Source organism: Equus quagga, chromosome 16 (genome assembly GCF_021613505.1).
Source record: "Equus quagga isolate Etosha38 chromosome 16, UCLA_HA_Equagga_1.0, whole genome shotgun sequence".
NCBI classification, from domain to species: Eukaryota; Metazoa; Chordata; class Mammalia; order Perissodactyla; family Equidae; genus Equus; species Equus quagga.
In genome coordinates, this window is record NC_060282.1 from 3854914 (window position 1) to 3874985 (window position 20072).

Sequence of the window (20072 nt, forward strand, 5' to 3'; positions counted from 1 at the left end):
CGCCCTCCCCAGGAATTCAGGGAATCATTTCACTTGAAATGCTTGGTGACTAAGAAACCTGGCTGCCTGGAGCATCGAGTTGAGAAAGAGGCCGAGTCCCAGTCTGGGCTTACTGGAGAAGCGTAGTTTTCATTTTTGCACATTTTTATTGAAATAAGGTATGTTTAGGTCCGTGTTGAGATGGCTGTTGGGTGTAAGGCGGTGGCTTTTCTTTCCCCCTGTTCCAGACACCCCCTGCCTCCCTGGCTGCGGCTTTCCTGTGCTGCCCACTTGTCACGGTTAGGACGTTGGTTCTGCACCTCAGCTCTGAGGCTGACCCTGCCTACTCCCAGCTGCTATTTGTATTATTTGTGTGGTGGATTCCGAGAGTATCTGCCCTGTGAACAAAGGGAAAAGAAAAATGATAGGTGTTTCAAAGAGAGGAAGTTCCTTCAAAATGTTGTAGCCTTTCAAAAAAGAAATTGAGGTGAAAGTCACATAACGTAAAACCATTTTAAAGTGAACAATTCAGTAGCATTTACTACATTTACAGTGCTGTGCAACCATCACCTCTGTCAAGTTCCGAAGCATTTTCATCACCCCAAAAAGAAACCCTGCTCCCATTTGGTAGTCACTCCCCGTTCCCCACCTCCCCCAGCCCCTGGCCACCACCAGTTTGCTTTCTGTCTGTATGTATTTGCCTGTTCTGGATATTTCATGTAGGTGGGATCATAAAGTGTGTGACCTTTTATGTCTGGCTTCTTTCCCTGAGCATACTGTTTCCCAGGTTCATGTTGTACGTGTATCAGCACTTCATTCCTCTTTGTGGTTGAATAATCCATTGTGTGGATGCATCATAATGTGTTTATCCATTCCTCTGTTGATGGACATTTGGGTTGTTTCTACCTTTTGGCTGTTGTGAATAGTGCTGCTGTGAACATTCGTGTCCCAGTTTGTGTGTGGACTTGTGCTCTCGTTCTCTTGGGCACATACCTAGGAGGGAATTGCTGGGTTACACTGTGTGGCGTTGGAGCCGTGGAGCTGCCTTCCACAGTGGCTGCGCTGTTTTGCGCTCCCACCAGCAGTGCTAAAGGGTGCAGTTTCTCCACATCCTCACCAACGCTTATTATTGTCACCACTGCCTTTTAGAAAGTGAAGTTCTAAATGTCATAAACCATTTCTGGCTTATTTTATTAGTTACCAAAGTGGAGAAAATACTAGATTTAAGCATGTTTTGCCCAGATCGACCTAGTAGCTATAAGGTACATTCGTTTCATTATGCCAGAATGCAGAGTGTGTTTGGCACCTGGACTCTAGATAAACACAGTAAAGCTAAACATACTGTAACAACAGGTGGGAAAGAATGCCAGGGCTCAGACCCGGGTCCAGGCTTGTGTGTCTAACGTCAAAGAAGTTCACTCTTTGAGTAAATACTGAGTGCCAGCAGTGTGCTGGGCACTGTGCCCAGTGCTGGGGAAACAGAGATGAATGCAAACCCACGTGGCTCCTGCCCTCTGAGCTCACTGTCTGAGTCACGAACATAGACATGAATCAAATGGTCACCCACAAATCCATGGAAAATGACAGGTGTTTTTAGAGCAAGCGGGGCAGAGAGCGCATTTCAGGAGCAGGGAGGGAATACGACTGAGAGCATGGCTTGGGGAGGGTGCCTGGGATGGGGCTGGACTGGCCCGGGGGCAGAGGCTGCTCTGGGCATCAGGGTCTTACTCCAGAATGCTAGGGAGTGAGTGAGAGAGATGCACATGTGCCACATGTGTTTCTAAGGAGCGCACTGACTGCGGGTGGAGAACAGGAGGGAAGTGGCTGGAGATGCACAGAAGCGGCACATTGGCGAGGTTCTTAGGATGGAGGCTGGGGCAAATGTGGAGTTAAGGGAGAGAAGGGTGTCTGGAAGATGTCTGACTTTTTTTTTTTTTTGGCTTGGATGTGTGGTGATGCAATGCACTAATAGAAGCAAGCAGAGATTTATGTTGAGTTTGCAAACTTTAAGAAAAAGTTTTAAAGGACTTTTTAATAAGTAAAAATTCAAATGTACACAAAAATAGGGGGGAAAATACAAGGAGACCCCATGTGACCATCCTTCTGTTCAGCAATTCAGTCCAGCCTTGCTGCATTTCTCCCCGGCTCTCTACCCACCCTCCATTACTTGAAGCATCGTGTCATTGCATTCATAAATATTCTCTTAACCGTTTATTTTGAAATAATTTTATACTTACAGAAAGGTAGCCAAAGTAATACAGAGTTCCCATACCAGTTTCCCCCTTATGTCGTCATCTTATATAATCATAGGTCAATTATCAACGTGGGAAATTAACTTTGATACAGTACTCTTACCTAATCTACAGATGTTACACTGTTCGTCTGACTAATGTCTGTTTTCTGGACATCACGTATCCATTTCTGGACCTCTGTCCAGCTAAGGGGTCTACGTTGCATTCGTTGTCCTGTCTCCTTCACTGTCTTCAGTCTGTGACAATTCCTCATTCTTTCCTGGCCTTTGGGACTTCACGTGGAGCCCTTTCAGGTTGGTGCCTGTCTCCTTTCCCACGTCATTTTTTTTGCTGAGGAAGATTCACTCGAAGCTAAGATCTGTGGCAATCTTCCTCTATTTTGTTTTAGTATGTGGGCCACCAGCACAGCATGGCCGCTGACAGAGCGGGTAGGTCTGCACCTGGGAACTGAACCTGGGTCTCCAAAGTGGAGTGGACTGAACTTAACCAGTGGAACACCAGGGGTGGCCCATCCTTGTTTGAGTATTTCCCTCTGGACCTACAAGATACTCCAGGCTCATCTTGTATTTTCCCTGCCCCGTTCGATTTCTTCACGGAGCCCTTGTTCCTTTTATTGGAGAATGGTGTTAGAAGCTAAGATCTGGGCACTGGCTGTGCTCTTTGCTCCTAGAATGCTCTGGCTTCTCATCCTCTCGGACACAGCAGGGAAATATATGTATTTGTACTCACATAATGTACATACACATCTGTATTTCTCTATCCTTCTGTATATACATTAAAAACCATGAGTTCGTGCTGATATTTCTGATTCCAGCCCTCTCCCACAGGGTTTATTCTAGCTTCCCCCCGTCCTTATTTATAACTTCTTTATCAGGTAGTGAGAAGTCTGGCTCTCATTATCCACAATACATTTGCTTATTTGTTCAGCCCTAGCATACACAGAAAGTAGTTTGAGAATTACTAACCGTGTGCCTGGGAGGAACGAATGTGCTAACGAGAGGACGCAGAAGTGTGTCTAGCTCCTTTGGTGTTTAGCTGTCTGGTATACGGTCAAACGTTGTCCTCCCAAGTTCTGGGGTTGGTTCCTTTCTTCCCCGCTCCTTTCACTGTGCTTAACACGCAATCTCAGTGCGCCTTCTCCGTTCTCTACTCCCTTTGCTCTCGTGGTTACTGTCTGAGCCATGCCTTTAGGAGCCTGCATATGCTACACTGCATGATTGTTTTATGTCTCTCGTGTCCTTGCTTCTAGTTCTTCTAGTATATGAGAAATTCAGGTAAATGTTTGTGGAGGGTAATAAGTCGTCTGGAGTAGAAAATGAGAATGTTATTCATGTTGCCGTTAAAATCTGAAACAAATTGAGGAGTGTCAGAACCCTAGCTTCTGGTATAGAATTGTTCTTGGTGTTGCCCATGCAAATGTTAGAGTTGCAACCAACAATGTGCCAGAGCCCACGAATAGCGACTTGGTAACAGTTGCTGCTAAATGCAGGGTGATGACTGCTCCGTGTAGATAGACTGTACGTGCACAGTTAGAATCTCAGGCATGCGCGGCTCCTCTCGCTCATTGGCTCTGCGTGGAAACCGATAAGGCTGTGGGGCCCCTTCCAGGGCGAGAAGCAGCAGCTGTTAGCGCAAGAGGAGGAGTGCTGGCCCCTCCCCATCACTCCACAGGTTTTCCACGCAGAATTTTCTCATGGTGTGGACTGTCACCACAGGCACTGTTGCCTTTTGTTTCTAGTTTTTTAAAGAAATTATTCATGTCTTCATGATAAGAAGAATACGTGCTCGTTTCAAAGAATTTAGAAGATACTGAAATAAAAAGAAAAAATCACTCATAATATTCCTTAGGAGAAATAGTTAATGTGTTTATTTCCAGACATTTTTTCTATCTGTACATAGATAGTTGGCATTAGCCTACATTTATAATTTTATGTTGTTCCTTTTCACCTAATATCTGGAGTATTTCTTTCCTTTTTTTTTGGAGGAAGATTAGCCCTGAGCTAACGTCTGCTGCCAATCCTCTTCTTTTTGCTGAGGAAGACTGGCCCTGAGCTAACATCCGTGCCCATCTTCCTCTCCTTTATATGTGGGACGCCTGCCACAGCATGGCTTGCCAAGCAGTGCCATGTCCACACCCAGGATCTGAACCAGCGAACCCCGGGCTCCCGAAGCGGAACGTGCGCACTTACCCGGCCCCTGGAGCATTTCTTAGTGCTCATTTGTGGGCTGTGTGTGGGTGGGGGCATCTTTACCACAGTGTTTAAAGTAAAAAGAAGAGGGCAGTACACTCAGATGAGTTGGCGGCTTCCCACAGGACACAGGTCCTGAGCGTGGCCAGCTGTGGCCTCTCTCCTGATTACTTGCCGCCTAGCTGTGTGACATTGGCACATCATCAGCCTCTCCTTCTGTCCCTCAGTCTTCTCGTTTGGTAAAATGGGCATCATAATTCCCTCAAAGAGTTATTGTGGAGATTCAGCGGGTTCATAAGCTCGCATGCCTGGTGTACAGTGAGCACTTCTGTCAGCTGCTGGTTTTGTCATCATCGTTCTTGCGTGTACTCCCAGCACACCTTTTCCCTTCGGAGCAGTTTTTCACAGTCCCCAGTAAGACGTTCAGGGGAGGATTTGGTGTCCTGTCGCTCACTAACTATAAGCTGCCAGAGGGCAGGACCGTGTCTCGTGGCTGCATCCTCAGCGCTTAGCACAGTTACTACGAGAGCAGATCGACAACACCTATTTGGTGGAGGGGTGTGGGGGGGCGGGGGCTGGGGGGAATAGAGAGACTGCTTAGTGAGAACACACAGGCACTTAGATATAAACAGTTAATGCTAAGACGTGTCCATTCCCTAAGGGGTTCATTAAACCCCTTGTGATAAGCTGACTTCATGCATCAGGTGGGCTCTGGGACACCTGCTGAGCCCCCCGCTGTGTGGGCGCTGTATCTCCAGGCTGAGAGTGGAGAGCAGTGAGTGCTGCCCATCACCCTGAGGCTCTCGGGTCACAGGCACTTTCAGGGGCTCCGCGTCCTGGCTCACTCATCACGTTAGCTCTCAGTGCCTGTTTCCTCATCTATGAAAATATGGAGATGATATGACCGATTTTTGTTATAATTAACAACTATGTAGTAATATAAAATTATTTATCATAGAACTCTCAGAATAATTATTTTATATATAATATAGTGATATATTTAGTTATAAAAAATTGATTTTACTTATTCATTGTAGTTATTACTGATTGTCATGATTGTTAATTACATAATATAATTATTATAATTATCATAAATAACAGTCATTATTATTGTGGAGGTCAAATGAGTTAATACATGGAAAGTGCCTCCTGGTGCCTAGAAGTGCTCGATGCATGTTACTTATCATATTAGTGAGTGGAAGAAATGCCGCAGCTCCTTTGCGGAGTATGTTCTCCTTAGAGGAGTTTGAAAATTAGGCTTAGAGGTAGGTCTGTGCTAGTGTTGCCTGGGACTGGTAAGGGCTGCATAAAGTGGGGTGCTGACGAGGTGGTGGTGGGGTTCCTGGGGGAGTCTCCTCTCTGGCCTGGACGATGGGGTGGAGAAGTTGTCCTGGGCTTGGTGACGGGGGTGCCCGTTCAAGCATGTGGACAACTCAGGGCAAACCCTATATAGTCCGCCCAGTACCGCCCTGAGTGAGCCCTGCGTGACCGCACCGCCGTCGGGCTGTAGGATTTTCCACTGTGTTCCAGGAAGGCACGTCCACAGGGGCTCAGCTGCCTCCATGTGGAGATTACAGACCGATAGAGATGGGCGTGGAGCATGTGTTTCTCATAAAATACCCTTCTTTGAACGGGAACAGATTCCTCTTGTTCTTCTAAGTGACTGTTCCCACATTTGGTCCCAGTTGTTTGCTTGGACGATGTCAAAGTTGTTTTCTAAACAAAGCCGCAAAAGAAACAAAGCAGACGCGTTAGTGCTGTAACTCGATAGCGTGTTTTAATTCGAAACAGACCTCCACGTGGATGGGATCCGTGATGCCCGGAAGGGGAGTCTCTGTTGTAACAAAGCTGTGTAGAGAGCTGGAAACAGACACTTGCAAGAGACTCATCCAGCTGAAAGAAAAACCAAACACTCTGAGCATGTTAAAATTTCATTTAACCTGTGTTTATCCCCCAAAACATGCTGCAGTCCACAGAAATGACTATTTCTGACCTGATGTGGTGCCCTTTTATTCTGTCCCTAAAATGTCGGCCACTGGTCTGATAGTGGAGAGGTCCCCATTTCGTTTTGGGGCTGTGGCTTTGACGCTGAGCCTGCCTCTGTTCAGGCAGTTGCTTCGGTGCCGTGAAAGCTGTGCCGTGTGCTGGGCACACGCTGGGCTCGTGGGGCCCGGGGGCTGAGAGCGGGGAGCGGCAGCTGCCCGGCTGGTCCTGGGCCACCCGGATCTGAATCCGGCAGACCTGGGGAGGTGCCGTCTCACTATCCACTTTATTACATTTTTGTTTATTTTATTTTAAAAGTGGTCTGTTTTAAATGCTTACATTTGGCAAATCAATACCTTCAGCCTTATAAAGTGCTATTTACAGCATAATTACAGGACTTATGAAACAGTTAATAGTGGAAATGCACCAAAAATAATAAGTGAATGGCAGTGACCTACCATCAATGGCCCCAGGTCCGCGTGTGGTGAAGACGGCCGTAAGAATCACACAGATGAAGCTTGAGGCTCAGGAAGTGGCTTCAGCTGTGAAGACTTGCTGGTGAGGGCGCTGGTCCGTTCAGTAATAGCGACAGCAGCCGCAGCTCACGTGGGCATCGTGTTCACTCTGTGTCAGGCAGTCGCACAGTGTGTCGACTAGACAGAGTGGGCATGGTCATCCTCTCCATCTTGGAAGTGAGGAAACTGAAGCATAGAGAGGTTCAGGTCATGCAGCAGGAAGTGCCGCATCGCAGATTCGGACCTGGGCAGCCACCTGCAGGTTCTAGGACCTTGACCCCCAAGGGTGTTGTCTGGGTGTTAGACACCAGAGGGCCAAGACAGGTCAGGGAACTCGCTGGGGTCAATGAACACATGGGGAGAGGAGCTTGCATTGCTTTGTCTTAATTGTGCCAATGTATAGGACTTTTAAAGAGAATTCTTATTGGTAACACAAACTTCATTAAAGAATAAAAGGAAAAACTTGACTTGGAACTAAGTGGGTTTGTATTTTCCAGTGTTTCCATTATGAAACAATCAGTTGAATTTTTTTTTTTTTTTTAGGACCTTCTTTTGAATTAATGAACGCTGACTTGAGTTTTACTTTTTGCTTCCTTTTCGTTAACCATGGATTTGAGTCCTTTTCGGGCTGTGACTTTCTCTGATGCACTTGGTGAGGCTGACCCTACAGAACTCTGAACACTTCAGAGGAATTTCCATTAACCACCCCTTTGCTAATATTCAGGCGTTTTCTTAGGCTCCCCCCGCCACTTACTGATGATGGCTGAGATCATTTTCACATGCTTTTATGAAGGATGAGGACCAGGATTGGGTAATAGGATGAAAGGCCTTTTTAAAGCACAACTCCTGAATCTCTGTATCATTTTCCTCTTTTTATATCGAATAAAAAGGGCTGCGCTTAGGGAGGTGGCCCCACGGCCACGGTTGAGAGTGGACTTTCCGTGGCGCTGTGGGGTGCCCCGTGGCCCTCTGCTTTATGTGGCCTGCGTTGGCTTGTGCACCTCCCTCCACCCTTAGCCTCTGTGGTGACTGCACAGTGCCGCACCGAAGTCTGGTTCCACATTGCTGTGTCGTTGCTGGTCTTTGTGCATTTGGCATGTTAGTGCCGGGGAGGAGGGGACCTAAATTCAGTGGCGGGTTGTAGGGTTTTTTTTGAAGGTTAATCTAAAAAATAAAAAGAAAGCAGATTGTGGCATTTCCAAAAGTCTTCAGAGGATTTCCTCTCTTCTCTGTAAGATCGTAGCCGGTCAGGATCCCAAGGCTGGTACGGAACGGTTATGGATCCTGTAATCTTGCAGCTTAGGAGCCAGGCGAGTAGGCTGTTTGGTTGCTGGACGCAGTGAAGGACACCTGTTTGCTCAGCTCTTTCCCCTGGGGAAATATGTATTTTGAAGGGAAGGATGTTTGCTGTCTTCGTGTGGAGCACTTGATAAATAGTTGTTTCAACTGAAGTCACTGGGTAAACTTGGAGGTTATGTGATTTCCCAAACCTGCCAAAAAAACGAAGTACGGGGCATGCGCCCTGGTCCCTGTGTGAGAGGATTCCGAAAGTTCAGTCCTTGCGCAGACTTGCGTACCCGCCTCCCTCTCCCTTCTGGGTTTGTATTAGGAGAATACTGACTGGGTCACTCCAAGGACATTTGTAACATTAACCCCTTGAGCGCTCTTGTGGATCATTTCAGTCCTTTGGAACAAGCGTGGACTGCTTCCATGTTTACTGATGATTAACTGTTGTTTACTCCCCTGGAATTTCCCCTGTGTGTCCGTTTCCCTTTTTGGGTGGTAGTTTCCTAGAGAGTGGGCTGTCGAGTGCAGGCTTCCTCTGGCTTCACACCTCCCACGTCAGCGAGACGCAGCACCGGAGGGGACTGACTCCGGCCTAGACCGCTCTGTCTGGCCTGCTCACGGGAGCTCAGAGAGCTTAGTTACCTGGAATGGGTCTAGCCAGCCAGTCCTCTACCAGCTAACCCGTGTGGTTGCTGTTCTTATCATCTGGTGGGAACCAGATCAGGATGTCTGCATGCTTGAGCAGAGGTTTCTGCGTGTCGCTGAAAGCTGCAGCATCACCCTTGTTCCTGGAGAAACCTGAGGCAGAGCCACTTTGTTTGCAGAAGGGACTCTGGACAACAGTCCACACCCGCAAAATGACAAATTCAGACAGTGGTTCTGCAGCCTTTTTGTGTCAGGGCCTCTTTATATTCTCAAATTATCAAGGACCCCAAAGATCCTTTGGGTGGGTTATGTTTTTTAATATTTATTGTATTAGAAATTAAAAATGAGTTTTAAAAATAGTTAATGTAATGTGATGATAAGAAATTCCATATGTAACGTATCATTTTTATGAAAGATAATTTTATAAAACTACAAAAAATATGTAATGAGAAGAATGATACTGTTATTCCATTTTTCGTAAATCTCCTTAGGGTTTGGCTTAATAAAAGCAGCAGTTGGCTTCTGCGATCAGTCTACTGGGATGTGTTGTTTTGGTTGAAGTATATGGAAAAAATGTGGCCTCACACAGATAGATAACTAAAAAGGAGTAGTATTTTAGCAGGCTTTTCAGATAATTGTAGATATTCTTCTCTGCTCTCACAACCAAACTCAGCAAGTCTTAGTTTCTTGAAAGTTAGTTTCAGCGTAGGATCCAAAACCATATCAGCTGCAGTGTGAGTGTGGCCGTGACATCGTGCACGGAGCCTTGGAAGACGTTGGTCCACTGACTTACGCAGGTCTTCCAAACGCTGACGCATTTCATCGCACACGAACGTCACCACCGGTCTCATCAGAAGTCTAAGTATTTGGAAGCTTTAAGCTCATGATGGGATATAAAAGTTTTCCACAATTCTAAGTTTCATGTTAAAGCGTGAATTTTATCATTGCAGCAGATACTGGCATCTTTTTCCCAGCAGTGGCAGGCCCTGGTTCAATTTTGAGAAAGTGTCTGTCCAACGCCCAGCTCCAGTCTTCTGTGAAAAAGGAAGTTCAGCTCACAGCTGGATAGTCCCACGAGGGCTTTTCCTCAAGACAGCCGTCAGACTCAGGGATGTGTGTGCTTCCTGTTCCTCACACAGATGTTGAAAAGGCTTAAGAGTCAGTGTTTCATAAAATTAGTGCTTTCACTGTTTCATTAAGGACATTTCTAGGGGGACTGGCTTTTCCCCGTCTTACTGAGAGTGTGTATTCTGGCGATGGACCCAGTGGACAAGGGCACCGTTTGGCGCCCCTGCCGTGCTTGGTGCTGTGGAACCGTCGGTGCAGTTGTCAGCACAACGAAGGGCAAATCCCATCTTAGCATGTTGATGAAAATAGTATTGATCTTGGGGACCCCTCAGAAGTTCCCAGGGCCACTGTTTGAGAACTGCTGGATTAGGAGAATCCTAAAAGCTGTTCTGTTTCAGTCTACAGACTACTTCCTGCCAGTGTGTGTTAGAGAGATGTTCCCCTTTAATTAAATTGTATCACGACTTACAAATAGGTTTTAATAAAACCACCCAAGAAGTCTGAGTTCTCATTTATGTGGCTGTGACTACAAGAGGGGTTTGGGGGCTGTCCTCTGTTCTCAGGCTCTTTGCATGGCCTGTTCCTTGGAGCAGGTGTGGGTGGGGAAAGGGCTCCCCGGCTCTGGTGCGGCAGGAAATGGGGCCCTGCAGGCTGCTGTCTTCCCGGGGTCTCAGGCTGGGTCTGTGTTTTGAGTTGTTGGCGAAAGAGTTGGGCTCTTCCTCGGTCTCACAGGCTGCTTTGTGAAAATAGGCAGCTTTACTGAGTGTTGTCTTTAGTTTGTTGAAATTCTGTTTGTGCTTTTTGGGGAGGTGTTTGTAAAAGTCCTATTAAGAAAACCTTTGTTTATCAGTTGATGCTGATGGGTTTTTCTAAAAATTAGGTGCACGTGGAGTTAGGGTGCTCATCTAAGAGAGGTTAGCAGTTGGAAAGGGCCTTCCATTCCTGGCTAGTATCCAGAATGAGTTTGAAACATTTTTGTGGGCCATGGAAAAAGACCCCATCCCTGCCACCTGTCCTGCTTGTCCTTATTTCCACTGTATTTAAAAATAAAGTGTATCCCCGTCTCTCTAAGAAACAGCCAGAAGCCCACTTGGAGGTGTGTTGGTGGGTGTGCTTAGGTGAAGCGTTGTCACTGTGGCTGCATTTTAGAATGGTTTTTATGTGTTGCTAGTAGCTTCTGACCTGCTCTAGAAAAATATGAGTGAATAGTGTGACCTACATAGAGGAAAGTGTTCTAATTGATTCTTAACCAGCTGGCAGTCACTTCCAAGTGTTTGAAAATTGTGATAGAGAGTTGTGCTTACTTATCTGCTGTCTCGTCATGGCCTTGGCCCAGGGACAAGGACAGAAACCTCACTATCTCCTGCGAGGTTTAGTGCAGCGTCCTCTGTGCTCCGACCTCTTGTCTCTGTGGTCAGCCTGCATGCCTGCCTGCCTGCCTTCCATGTGTGGGGCCCCTGCTCTGTGCTGGGCCCTGTCTTTGATGCTGAAGGGAAGGCAGCCCAGAGCAGATCATTCTTGCTCTCAGGGAGCTTATGATCTAGTGGTGAGACAGGCAGACAAGCAGTGGATAAAGGGTATAGTGCGTTTGGTGCAAGGAGTCTGCAGGTAGAGTGGTTAGGGAAGGCCTCGTTAGATAGACGGCAGAGTCCTTGGGAGCTGCACCTCAGCCGTGTACTCGCAGGAAGCGTGCGGGCAGAGGAGAAGCTCGAGTGGGGAGCAGCACACAGTTGGCTAAAGCGAGGCCTGGAGGGAGGAGGGCAGACCTAGGAAGCGGCAAGGGCAGAGGCAGTGGGCGGGAGGCTGCTGCACCCACTCTGCTGTGGTCACACTGCCCACTTGGACAGTCGCAAAGGTTGCCGGCTATTTATAGAAAACATTCCAACCCCTGGAGCGTGGTGTCCGGTCACTCTGTGACCTCACCCAGCCCACTCCTCTCCCTCATCAGCCCTCTCACCCGCACTGGGCACATCCCATCGCACTTCTGGTGGTGACGCTGCATGGATCCTCGGTTGTGGTGCTGGTCCTGTCCCCCCTTTCCTGCTGATGGAAATTTCTCCTTTCCTGGATCTGCTTAAAATGGGTTTCTTATGGAACCTTGCCAATTAGCTAAGTACGGATGCCTCAGTCTCCTCTAGAGTCAAAAAGCAGTTGACTTGTTCCCGAGTATTTATTTCGCTTCACCTCATGTTGTACCTGGTCTCCCAGGCCTGTCTCCTCCATGACAGGAGCAGCCTCTCAGAGTGGGGGCTGTGAGGCCCTGAACTCAGATCCTGCTCCGCTCTCAGACTCTTGCCCTGGCAGAGGCTCGATAGACATTCCCTGAGCTGAGCAGTTCTTAGGATCTGGGGGGTGTTTGGTACACAGAGGGGTGGTGAGCCAGACCCGCAGGTGCCACCGCAGGGGTGTGGAGAGAAGCTGCCGTGCAGCCAGAGGTTCTAAGCGGGAAGGAGGAGCACCAAACGTGGCTGGCTGGGATGCTGTGGCCGGTCAGACGGGTGGCCGGATGTTGGCCAGCCTGGCGCTGGACGAGGGCTTTGTGAATGGCAGCTTTGCTCAGCTGCACTAATCTGATGGGGAGGACACTCCTTGCAGCCGCCCTGACGGCCCAGAGGCCTGTTCAGCTGCTCAGAACACTCTGCTTTGAGACCCAGCGAATGACGCTGTGTGTCACTCTTTGCAGGGATTGGAAAGAAAGAAATCTGGCAGAGGCGTGCCCCTGTGACTGCTTTCATCTGGCCCCTTTGGCATTTAGGACTTCTGGTTTTTTAGGGATGGTAGGTCGAAAGCTCTGCCAGCCAGGAGCGCAGGACCTGGTTTTCTCGGGGCTGCGGCCCGCCCCCGTTGCCGCAGGCAGCTCTGGTCTAGGTGAGGTTTCCGAATGACGCATCTAGGTGAGGTTTCCGAATGACGCACCGCGTTCTGCCAGCTGTGCCCTTCCCTGGGCCCTCGCCGTGCTCCGGAGTTTGCAGGCAAGAGGTGTGTGCTCCGTCCCTCCGCTGGCTAGGCGTCCGCCCTGCCTGCGGGCAGCCTGCTCGGCCTGGGTAGCTCCAAGAAGAGGGCACAGGGTCCACGGACAATTGTAGAAAGAGAATAGAGGTGGACATGGCCCGCGTCCTGAAGAACTCGTGTTACTGCACTAGGGGGAGGCGGGGCCTTCCTGGGTTGTGTGGCTGAATGAGAATAAAGATGGTATATTAATAGAGTAAAAGAAAAGTGCAGAAATGCATGTTCTGATTGGTTGTCTCTATCTTGTATAACACTAATAGTAAAAAAAAAAAACCCAACAGCTTTATTTTCTCAAGATATAGCTCACAAAGCCCCAAATTACCACTGTATTTTTATGTGTTTGGTTAAAGATCTGTTAGTGCTGGTGATTCATCCAGTAGGTGCCTTCTTCACCGGGGACCACAGAGGAAGGCTCCAATTCCTCTCTGAGGAGGAAAGGAGCTCAGTGCTGAGAAATACACTGATTAAATATGCTATATAGGTGTGTATGCATAGAAAATACATATAACATAAAATTTACCATTAGAGTATATTATTCAGGGTCGTTAAGTACATTCACAGTGTTTTCAAACCAGCTCTTACCTAGTTCCAGAACTTTTTCATCCCCCTAAACAGAAACCCTGCATCCATTAACTGTCACTCTCTGTTCTGCCCTCCCCCAGCTGCTGGCCACAGCTAACGTGCCTTCTGTCTCAGTGTATCTGCCTGTTCTAGACGTTTCGTATAAATGGAATCATACAGCAGGTGGTCTTTTGCGTCTGGTTCTTTCACCCAGTGGTGTTGTCAGGGTTCGCCCACGTTGTAGCCTGTTTCAGTGCTTTGCTCCTTTTCGTGCCCGGAGAGTATTCCATTGCAGGGATGTACCACGTTTTGTTTTATCCATTCATTTGTTGATGGACATTTGGGGTTGTTTCCAAATATTATATATTTTTTTCTGCTTTTTCTCCCCAAATCCCCCTGGTACATAGTTGTATGTTCTAGCTGTAGGTCCTTCTAGTTGTGGCATGTGGGACGCCACCTCAGCATGGCCTGACGATCGGTGCCACATCCTCGCCCAGGATCCGAACCGGCGAAACCCTGGGCCTCCGATCAGAGCATGCAATCTTACCCGCTTAGCCATGGGGCCAGCCTCTGAATATTATATTTTTTAATTATAAAATTCTTAATTTGCTATGCCTTCAAGTCTTGCCAGAATTATAAACGTGTGGCTTCTTTGTCAGGGGATGTATAGGACAGTTTGGCTGTCCTCCACCTCGTGCTGAGAGCCATCAGCTTTTGAAGAATGTCGCCGCTGTTCCTGGTTTGCTTTTGTGGGAAGGGAGAGCAGTGGGTGGAGCCAGGTGCCCCTGTGGGAGCCCACCCCACGCGTGTTGGAAACGTTCTGCTGAGGAATCTCCCCGAGCCCCCTCCTGAGGGATTGGAATCTGCCTGCTTTCTTTAGGCGAATTAACATGTGGTTGATGTTCTGGAAGGACAGTGTTCTTCAGTGTCGTTTCTCTATATGTGTAATTATGGGAAAATCTTACCGTATGTTTGGTAAACCTTTCTAAGTTGTAAATTTTTTACTGTGAGCATAACTGATTTATACTCATGAAAAAACAACATTCTGCATAATTAGTTTATAGTGTTGGTTGTATTTAGAATATTTCAAGACTTGAAGGCATGGAATATTAAGCAGAGGGGAGAAAACACAGTTGCTTTTGGCACCTTGCGTCATTTTGTGGGAGCTGATGGCCATGTCCCTCCGCGAGCCAGCGCTTCCCCTGCCCGGCAGCCCTGGCAGGCCCCGCTCTCGCTTTGCTCCCGGGCTGATGGAGCAGGCTTATCGCTTTCTCCCCTTTTCTTGCAAAGTTGCTTTCATCTTCGTTAACCGTATTTGTCAACACGTGGCCGGTCCTGTTTCTTTACTGGAACATTTTGAAGGAAATCCCACATATCTCATCATTTATCCACACATACTTCAGTGTGTGTCTCTGAAAGATGAGGACTCTTTAAAAACGGAACCCAATACCAAATCTTGAGAAATGGCTGCTCCTTAATATCATCAAATAGACAGTTACTGCTTAGGTTTCCCGGTCGTCTCAAAAATGTTTTTTTATTGTTGGTGTGTTTGAATCAGTGTTTGTCACATACTTAGCTGTTAATTCCAATGTACCTAAACGTTATTGCTTACGTGATGTTCAAGTTCTTGAAGTTTAACTCCCAGCTAGGTGAACACGCTGCAGGGCAGAGGCCGTGTCTGCTTCTGACTCTGCCCGCAGTGCAGAGCACGTGCTGCTCACTCAGGTGGTTCGAGGAATGTGTTTTCCGCTCTCATTTACCTAGTGCTCCCAGAACTCTGCGGCTTCAAACCACATCTGCCCTTGGCCTGAGTCTCCTGGCCGCCTGGATGTGCTTCTGGCCTGCTGTGGCCGGCTGGGCAGCTTTGCCTTCTTGGCTGTGTCCTCTCAAGGGCCTGGGCTCATCAGCGCTGCTCTACACCGTGTCTCATCCCCCAGAAGGCAGGGCCCTAGAACAGTGAGCAGAAACACGCAAGCTCCTTTGAAAGCCCCAGACAGTTGTGGAAAGTTCTCTCCTGTTCCATTGGCCAGGGCAGGCCATGCACCTGAGTTGATGGGAGGTGCCAAACGGTCACTGGGCAAAGGGCATGAGGCCATTAGTGGGCTGTCCACTCCATCTGCCACAGCTGTGTGACCAGGACGTTGTTCTAGGAGCAAACTCCTCATGGAGAGCATGTGTTAAACTGCCCTGAGTGAAGTTCTGACATGTGCTGCAACTTGGAGGAACCTTGAAAACATGCTGGGTGAAAGAAGCCATGCTGTCTCAGTCCCTTTATGTGGAATGCCCAGAGCAGCTGAATCCACAGAGACACAGAGCAGGTCAGTGGCTGCCAGGAACTGGAGGGAGGCCTCACTGCTTAACGGGGATGTGGTTCCTTTTGGGGTGATGAAAGTGTTCTGGAATGAGTGGTGATGGTTGGACAACATTGTGAATATACTAAAAGCCACTACATTGTACACTTTAAGATGGTTAAGATGGTAAATTTTATGTTATGTGGATTTTGATATGACTAGAAAAGAACTGGCCCTGGGTCATTTCGTGCATATTCATGAACCCAGATTTCCAAACTCTGGCGCTGAGCCCGAAGGCACCAGCATACTCCACTTCCAGGTGTGCATTTTTGGTTGGTCCATGACCAACCGAAAATTACATTTGGGGTCCCTCCTTATGTTAAATGAGGTCCACCGAGACTCAGGAGACCCAGTCTCCAGTCTTCACAGAGCTGCAGAGGGCCCTGTGGAAAGCGGCCCCCACCTCAGGCCTTACAGAGACCAGATGAATGTAAGTCTAGCTAGTAGCTGGAGCCTGACGAGGATGAGAAAATGCCATCATTACGTCATTTAAAGATAGCCAGTGCTCTGCATTTGGCACAGTGCATAATCCAAGATATGTGCAGGTATCATTAATTTTTTCTTTAGTCTTCTGAAGAACACATTTCTATTTATTTTAAGTTGTGAGCTTGTCTCCCTTACGGAAGAATTGGTTAAAGAGGCCCAACAGTCCTGGGCATTTTATCTGCTTGATTTTCAACAGATTTACTCCTAATTAATTATGACTCCAAAAAAATTGTACCTGTACAGGATGCCACTATTTAGAAGTGACATTTCAAATCTCTAGTTGTACAAATTGGGGGAATTTTCCGATTTCTGTCATTTGGTAAATGTGCTTTTAAGTAGCCCCTCGGGGAGCCGTGTTCCTTCCAAGTGAGGGCGTTGCAGTCGAATTAGCGCTCAGCTGAATGGGATTGACCCGCAGGTACGGCCGCGGGAGCCTTGCTAAAGCATGCCGGCGAATTTTACTTCTTAAAGCAAAGCTAAAGCTTATTTTACTTAGTCTTTTCAGATGCTTTTCTTATATAAGGAATTTTCTGGCTTTGTTTGTTTGCAAATAGCACCATGATATTGCTATTCAATGTATGCCCTGTTTTATTAACATTAAAATAACATTTCTTTTCACAAAATATAGTGATTATAATTTAAACTAAACATGGGAGTATTCTTATAACAAAATCTGAGTTGAAATACTTGGTTTCTAAATATATCGCCGAGGAGAGGAAATGCTTTTGTCCTTTACAATGGCGGTGTTGCAGACAATGACCCTGTAGATGTCTAGGCTGGGAGTATTTTGATGTGTAACTTGAAACCATGTTTATCACAAAAAAGATAGCATAAACAGAGGCTAAATGTTCCCTTCATAATATTTATTTTTAACCTCTCCTTCACTCTGTTTAAAAACATACAGACTTTATGTGTTCATTGCAGAAAAGATGGTGACTCCAGAGGACTGTATTATTTGGGGTACATGAAGCTCTTCAAACAAAGAGATCCAAAATAATGGTGGCTCTTGTAGGAATCCAAAGCCAGAAGTTTAGTTTTCCTTTGTGTGAATTTCCAGGGGGGTGTGGGCTTAGATGCTCTGCTCCCTCTGTGAAGCCATCGTGGGATTCAGGCCGAGTGCTCTTCACCCTGGAGGGGAAAGACCCGGAGGAGGAGGTCGGTGGGGTTTCCGTGGGCTGCCCACAGCCTGCCTCTGCCTACTGCACACCTGACCACAAGGGAAGCCTGTACACGCAGTTTAGCTGGGCAGCCCTATGCCCGTTTGCTGTGGAAGAACAGGCAGCCCAACTGGCGAACACCCAGCCGACTCTGCCATGGTGGGGGAGCAAAAAGAAAATGAAAATCTACCTGAGGTCATTCATCACAGCTGTTCATGTCCGTCAGTCTGCTGTTTGCCAGGCATGGCTCTAAGTGCTGGGGTGGAGCAGTGAACAAAACCTAAGGATGCGCCCTCGCTGGTTTCCCTGGCGCAGGGAGGACTGAAACATGTAATATGCCATGCAGCAAGGGCCGCAGAGACAAACAGCAGGAGGTGGTGGAAGGGCAGGTGCCATTTTTAACAAGGCAGTCAGCAGTGGTCTCTAAGAAGGTGACATTTGAACAAAGACCTGAAAGAGATGAGTGAGTGAGCAAGCCACAGATCTCTGAGGAAAGAGTGTCTCAAGCAGAGGAAATGGCAAGTGCAAAGGCCCTGGGATGGAGGCCGGCTGGGCAAAGAGAGCAGTAGCGGATGGGAGAGGCTGGGTGGGGCATTGATATTTCTTTGGCTGTTACTCTGAATGAGATAAGATGCAGCTAGAGGTTTTGAGCGGAGTGACACAGTTTGCCTTCCAGTCTCTGACTGCTCTGTAGACACATAGGGGGCCCATTAGGAATTGTGGAATAATCCACGGGGAGGTAGCAATGGCTTGGCCCTGTGCTAACAGTGATGGTGAAGGTGGTGGAGTCTAGATACATGGTACAGGTATTTTAAAGACAGAGGCGATAGGATTTAGTCATGGGCTGGTTGTGAATGTGAAGGAAAAAGTCAGGGATGACATCCACATTTTGGCCTGAGTGATGGCCTCATGATTGAGATGAAGGCACCTGGCGGGGGGGGGGGGGGGGGGGGCGGTAATAATGTGCGTTTTGGTGACCCTGTCAGATGAGTCCAGAGGAGTTGGGAGGGATTTGCCTGATTTGGGGAGGGGCAGAGAGAATGAGAGGGTGGGACTTGGAGCCAGCCAGTGTAGAAGACTGCTTCAAGAAACGCTGCAGAGGTGTGGGGAGAGAGCGGGAGGGGGCGCGGGCGGGCAGGGGTGTCTGTGGGGAGAGAGCGGGAGGGGGCGAGGGCCGGCAGGGGTGTCTGTGGCGAGCAGGTGTGGGGGAGGGTGGGAGTTGATTTGGGACACATTAGATTCTGTGGTGTCCATTGGATGTCAGGTTGAGGTACTTAGAGGCAGCCCGAGGCTTATGGGGACGTGCGGACCAGAGAGGAATCCAGTGGCGGTCAGTGCTGGAAGCCACACGGCCAGGCGAGATCGCGAAGGACGTGCTGTGGATGGATGGATGGGGCAGAGCTGGTGTGCAGGGACGGAGTCCTAGAAGGTCCAGGACTGAGAGGGCAGGAAGGGGAGGAACCGGCCCAGGGACAGAGGAGGAGCAGCTGGTGAGGCGGGAGGAGACGCTGGAGGAAGCGAACGCAGACGGAGGAGGCGTGATCGACTGTCAGGTGCTGCTGATGGCGCAGGTGGGCTGAGGGTTGACCACATGATGTGGCAACATAGAGATTTTGCAAGGACTGTTTCACTTGCATGGTAGGGCCAGAAGCCTGACTGGAGAGAGAGCTGCGGGGATTAGGAGGGGAGGGGCAGATGCAACCGATTGATGGATGGTTGGAGGGGGAAGCGGGGTCCAAAGATTGTTTCGTTCCTGGAGTCTGTTGGTGGTTCGCTGTTTATCTGAGAACAGTCTTTATCTTCATTCTTTAGAGAAAAGATCTCTGAGTACACGTTTATAGGTTGAGAGTGATTCCTTTTTGGGGGCATGCATGTTGCTGTTGAGGTGGGCTGTCTGTCTAATCGTGGGGGTTTTATACCTGACCTGTGTTTTTGTCTCTACTGTCGTATAAGGTCTTTGCTCTGTCTTGTTCTGTTTGTTTTAAGATAGGAGTAATCGCAGAATGTTGGTGTGCCTTTAGGAATAGCGTGGTGAGAGGGGAGCTCCTGATGGAGAGGAGGAGGAATTGCGCGGCAGTGGCCCTGACTCTGGGCGCTGGTCTGTAGGTGGAGGACTGGTCCTGGCGCGGCCCCCACGGTTCGTGGGAACGACAGGCAGAAGCACAGGCGCTCGGGCTGGGGGCTCTCTTCTGATGGCGTTATTCCCTCTGTGGCGTCGTGGGGAGGTGTGGCCTCGACCATGCAGCCTGCTGGAGCGCACTGAGGGCCCCGGGGGACCGCGCGCTGGGGGGAGGTGGACTGTGGGCCCAGGGGGGAGGGGGCCGGGGGCCGGGGTGCGGGGACGGTGAGCGCTGTGGGAGGAAGAGGGGACCGCGAGCCCGGATTACTGCCAGCCGGGGTGCGGGTACCGCGAGCCCGGGTTACCGTGAGCCCGGGTTACCGCGAGCCTGGGTGGGGGGACTGCAAGCCGGAGTGGGGAGACCGCGAGCCCGGGTTACCGTGAGTACGGGCTACCGTGAGCCTGGGTGGGGAGACTGCGAACCCGGGAGACCACGAGCATGGGTTACCGCGAGCCGGGGTGGGGAGAGCG

General features: G+C 48.8%; 1 protein-coding gene across 2 annotated transcripts in view; it reads left to right on the plus strand.

The window, feature by feature from the left end:
- The window catches only part of AGO2 (argonaute RISC catalytic component 2), a 117217-nt gene that overhangs the window by 11155 nt on the left and 85990 nt on the right, over positions 1-20072 (plus strand). Inside the window, exon 1 of one of the 2 annotated variants that reach the window (XM_046642057.1) lies at positions 15654-15806. The exons of the other annotated variant lie outside the window; for it this stretch is intronic. Within the exon in view, the coding sequence (XP_046498013.1) occupies positions 15743-15806 (64 nt within the window). The 5' untranslated portion in view covers positions 15654-15742. Of the gene's footprint in view, positions 1-15653; positions 15807-20072 lie in introns of those variants that run through there. 2 annotated transcript variants of the gene reach the window in all.